Source organism: Condylura cristata, unplaced genomic scaffold, assembly GCF_000260355.1.
Source record: "Condylura cristata isolate star-nosed mole 26May11 unplaced genomic scaffold, ConCri1.0 scaffold00001, whole genome shotgun sequence".
NCBI lineage: Eukaryota > Metazoa > Chordata > Mammalia > Eulipotyphla > Talpidae > Condylura > Condylura cristata.
This window is the reverse complement of record NW_004567102.1, coordinates 14561105-14566352: the sequence shown is the minus strand read 5'-3', so window position 1 is coordinate 14566352 and position 5248 is coordinate 14561105. Positions and strand designations below refer to the sequence as shown.

General features: G+C 34.6%; 1 protein-coding gene across 1 annotated transcript in view; it reads left to right on the top strand.

The window, feature by feature from the left end:
• The window catches only part of MUT (methylmalonyl CoA mutase), a 28448-nt gene that overhangs the window by 5221 nt on the left and 17979 nt on the right, over positions 1-5248 (top strand). Inside the window, exons 3-4 of the mRNA XM_004673555.2 lie at positions 112-479; positions 4258-4415. Coding sequence (XP_004673612.1) covers positions 112-479; positions 4258-4415 — 526 coding nt within the window. The remainder of the gene's footprint in view (positions 1-111; positions 480-4257; positions 4416-5248) is intronic.

Here is a 5248-nt window from a genome sequence, read left to right as displayed (position 1 = left end):
GTTATAAAAGGACACAGTAGTGAGATGAATCAACACTTTTGGTAGTGTTAGAGTAGGTCAGTTTATTTGATACCAAACTAATCCTTTTTTTTTTTTTTTTTACATATTTAGCTGGTCAGCAGGGATTATCAGTTGCTTTTGATCTGGCGACACATCGTGGCTATGATTCAGACAACCCTCGAGTTCGTGGTGATGTTGGAATGGCTGGAGTTGCTATTGACACTGTGGAAGATACCAAGATTCTTTTTGATGGAATTCCTTTAGAGAAAATGTCAGTTTCCATGACCATGAATGGAGCAGTTATTCCAGTTCTTGCAACATTTATAGTAACTGGAGAAGAGCAAGGTGTACCTAAAGAGAAACTTACCGGTACAATCCAAAATGATATACTAAAGGAATTTATGGTCAGAAATACTTATATTTTTCCTCCAGAACCATCTATGAAAATTATTGCTGACATCTTCCAGTACACAGCAAAGGTATCCTTTGTGGTCATTACAAGTTTTTTGTAGTTCTTTAAATATAGAAATTTTTATAATATACCATAACCTAATTTATATTTAATGATTGAGTCTGAGTGTGGATTTGTGTGTGGTTTTATTGTTATATTTTTAATTTTATTGTCTTTACATGTAAGACTCAGCATTCTAGATGTTTATTATGTTTTATTATTTTTTTCTTGATAATCTTTAGAATTAGGGAGTGATCATGATTTATATTTCTTTATAGTCTCTGGAGTTAAGATTCTGTTTTGAAGTAGATACTGATGTAAGATAGCTGAGGAGCAAAATGTCAGCTTTATTTCTAAAAACTGAATTAAAAACATCACTTAAAGGGCCCTCCCTGGTGGCACAGTGGGTTAAAGCACTGCACTAAGAAGCTTAAGACACTTCCGCATGAGTTCCATTCCTTCCTCCCCCGGAGGTGACCCACATGGCGTGGCAGACCTCTCCTGCCTGCCCGCTGCTCCCCTCAGCAGTGTACTTTGTCGATCTGCCTGTTCTGCACCCCACTCTATCCCTGGTGAATCCTTTCACCCTCCGCATCTCTGGCCTGTACTCCAGTTCTGTATGAATAAATAAATAAATTTTTAAAAAAATAACAAAAACATATATCTGCAATCAAAACAAAGTCCCTAAAATTTTCATCCTGAGTTAGGTTCATCTTTCTTTGTTAAAGTGGTAGGACAGGTTTCTTGTGATGTTCCCATGTTTAGTAGCAGTTCCTCCACAGGGAAATAGAAAGTTTCTTCATTTTCCTCTATCATTTTGCACTGCTTCTTGCCACCTCTTTATTTACCTTAAAGTTCTCTGTTATCAAATCTTTTTTATCTCTTGTAATTGCCGATTATCAGAACTCTTGCAGGCATTGCCTTTTCTCCACATTTGATATTTAGCCTTTTTACTTTGTAACTTTTATTTCTTTTCATTGATTTTTATCTTACCTAATGAACTGTATTATATAGAATTATATATTCATCACCTTTCAATTTCAAAAACATATAAACAAGTGGATTACATTTAGTTTGCAACATGTGATGGCGTTCCATATTTAGCTTCAACTAAAGAGGAGTCAGTTCTTTTTCATCTATAAGATGTTGGAAAGGAAGCCATCTGGGTTTGGGCTGTATCAGACTTCTACGGTCCTTAATCCAGGCTGATCTTGTTAGCGTGCCATGCCATCTTTTTTTTTAAAGATGTATTTATTTATGCATACTGGGGTACAGGCCAGACTTGGTGGGGAGGGGTGAGAAGATTCACCAGAAACAGAGTGGGAAACAGAACAGACAGATTGATGAAGTACATTGCTGAGGGGAGCAGTGGGCAAGCCAGGAGAAATCTGCCATGCCATGTGGGTCATCACCCTGGCCAGGGATCAAATTCATGCTGCAGTGGCAGCGGATAGCTTTGTAGTGCTGCGCTTTAAACCATTGCACCACCAGTGAGGGCCCAAGTGTGCCATTTTATGGTTAGGGAAGTAGTTGGGGCCAGGTTTGTTTCATGGAAAGACAAACCTGTTTCTCTTATTTTTAAAGTAAACTTCTAGAAGGAACAAATCAAACTTCTATTTATATCTCAATAGACATGCACAATAGTGGAAGTAGGTTAGAAATGTGAGTTCTTACACATTGGCACTTTAAATTTCTGCTTCATGTTAGAGGATGAGTGTGGAGAATGGCTGTTGTAGTCTGTATTACTATAGTAATAGTTTGTGCTTTTGTGTACTGGGCATGTTCCCTTGTGATATCTAAAGGAATTGCTTTATATAATTCCTCATATCAGAGATAATAATGCCAGTTTCAGATACCTATCAAACAATGTTATATTGAAATAATCTGTTTATTCTTTAAGATTTTTTTAAATTGTGGGAAAATACACATAACATACAATATGTCATCTTAATCATTTTTAAGTGGTACAATTCAGTAGTATTAAGTTTCTTGTGCAGTTATCACCACACACGCTCACCAGAATTCTTACCATCTTGCATAATTGAAACTGTATCCATCACCCCTTTCTCCAACTCCTAGCAACCACCATTCTCTTTCTATCTCTGTTTTAATTACTCATCTTGTATAAGTGCAGTTGTGCAGTAGTTACCTTTCTGTGCGTATTTCACATTTATAAAATGTCCTGAAGGTTCATGTGCATTGTGGCAAATATCAGGATTTCCTTTTAAAGCCTCAGTAATATTCCCAATTTTTCTATATTTTTCTTAATGTTGATACTAAACTTCTCTTCATAGAGAAGCACCTGTTATTTTTTTTTACTTCTAAATTTACTTCTAAATATTCAAGTGGTCTCAGTCACATTTAATTCAGTCCTCTCCCACTTATTATTGTGATGGAACATTTTCCAAGAAATTTTGGTTAGGTATAAGTAAAATATTTGCAAATGTACAATGCAGATTTTACCGTGTTAACAATAACTAAAATTTTTGAATGCTTATTGTGAATTGGCATAAAACTGAGTGGTTCTGGATGAGTTAATTTAACCCCACACAAACTCCATGAGAAAATTAAAATTATTATTTCTTTTATAGTTTAGTAAACCAAAGTACAACAAAATTGAGAAACTTGCCTAGATAAATGACATGGCTAGGGTTTTAACAGTCTGACTCCAGAGTCTATGTTCATAACCACTATAGTGAATTTCTGCGATTCTGTTTTTATTACTTTATTTTCAGTTAATTCTCATGAAATACAGTCTTTTATTTGGCTTTTCCTGATATGTATGATGTCAGGACTGTACCTAACATGAAATTTTAGAAGTGTAATAGAAATGTCATTTTCTTAGTGTTTGTGAAAGAAAACTTGTCTGCAATATTCTTAGCATTAAGTGTCATAGTAAATCAAACTGAAATCTTTGATTTTTAAGCCATGCATTTTATCCCATTTTGTTTCAGTCTATAGTAGTAAGGATTGAATCATTTTCTTTTTTCCCCCATTATACACTTATTCATGTTAAATGCCTTCATTTATGTATTTCATGTATAATAATTGAAATAAGAAAGTAGTAAGAAATAATTAAATTTATTTATCTGCATCATATTAACCCAAATTTATAATTACTTATGAGGTCAGAGTCATTGGTTTGGTATTAAAGGTTTTTCATTCAGTTCTTAGACCAAAGGTTACATTTCTTTTTTTTTTTTTTTTAAAGATTTATTTATTTATTTGTGCATACAGAAGTGGGGTACAGGCCAGAGGCTCAGGGGCGGTGAGAGGCTTCACCAGAGACAGAGTGGGGAGCAGAACAGGCAGATCTACGAAGTACACTGCTGAGGGGAGCAGCGGGCAGGTCAGGAGAGGTCTGGCTCGCCATGTGGTCTCCTCCGGGGCAGGCGGCAGGCGGGAATCGAACTCATGTGGAAGTGGCTTCAGATTCTCAGTACTGTGCTTTAACCCGCTGCGCCACCAGGGAGGGCCCCAAAGATTACATTTCTAACCCCAGCTAACTAATTTCAAAGTTTAAACTTTTGACTTTAAGGGATGGTCAGTGGAACTTCTTTTTCACTAGAAAAATTATAAAGGCACAGTTCTCACCGAAATTGATTGATCAGTCCCTTAAAGTTTGGGGAGGAGGAGGAATTGAATACAGGAAAGTATGCATTCCAGATTTTCAACTAATAATACATAATACTTAGTGTGTCTGAATTGAACATCATTTTAAAATAATATATCTTTTAGAAATGGCTTTAGTGGAAGCATTTAATATTATTATTATTGTAAAATATACTATTTATTATTTCATGTAGCACATGCCAAAATTTAACTCAATTTCCATTAGTGGATACCATATGCAAGAAGCAGGAGCTGACGCCATTCTAGAGCTGGCCTATACTATAGCAGATGGATTGGAGTACTGTAGAACTGGACTCCAAGCTGGTCTGACAATTGATGAATTCGCACCTAGGTGAGTAAATTAAACTCGATTACTGTCTCAACAGCAAGACAAGTAACAGGACCATTGTATGAGTGTACAGAAACATATTTGATGCAATAAATTTGAACATATAAATATCATTAGATTCTCATAGTGCGTCTGAGTGACAATGAGAATAAGCCAATTCTTATTTCTAGTTATTCACAGAACACAATTAAGTGGCTCATCTCAACAAATGTTAAAATGTAAATAAGGTTCAAGACAGATTTGCTTTTTTCCATTTTAAACAGATATCATCTAGTTTTCTTATCACTTCTTTTGTAATGCATAGTACTATTGCATTAATATTTTAAAACAAACATTAATATTTTAATATTAATATTGCATTAATATTTTAAAACAAAACATTATTTTCAATTGTATTTATAACAATTACTATTAACTTGTTAATGAGGTTGTGTGGGAAAAATTGAAGAAAAAAGGAATATATAGAAAAACTTACATGAATTTTATGAAGTATTTAAATCAGCCAGATAATTAGTTAATGCTAAACCTTGTCCTCGACCAGATACTAGCTTTTTTACTGGCAATGAACATGACAAATATGGTTCTTACTCTCAGAATTTATATAGTGTAGTGAATGCTCCTTTATACCAGTAGTTGTTGCATATTTACCATGATGGCAGTTCCTGAAAGTATGATTCAAGAACTTCTGAGGGTAGCTGATACCCTTCCTGGGGTCTTTGAGGTCAAAATTTTTTTCAAAATTAGTTTCATAAAGATTTTATTTATTTACTTTCATCCTCTTGAAAACATACAGTGGTGTTTTCCAGACTATCTTACAGTATCTGAAACACATTGAC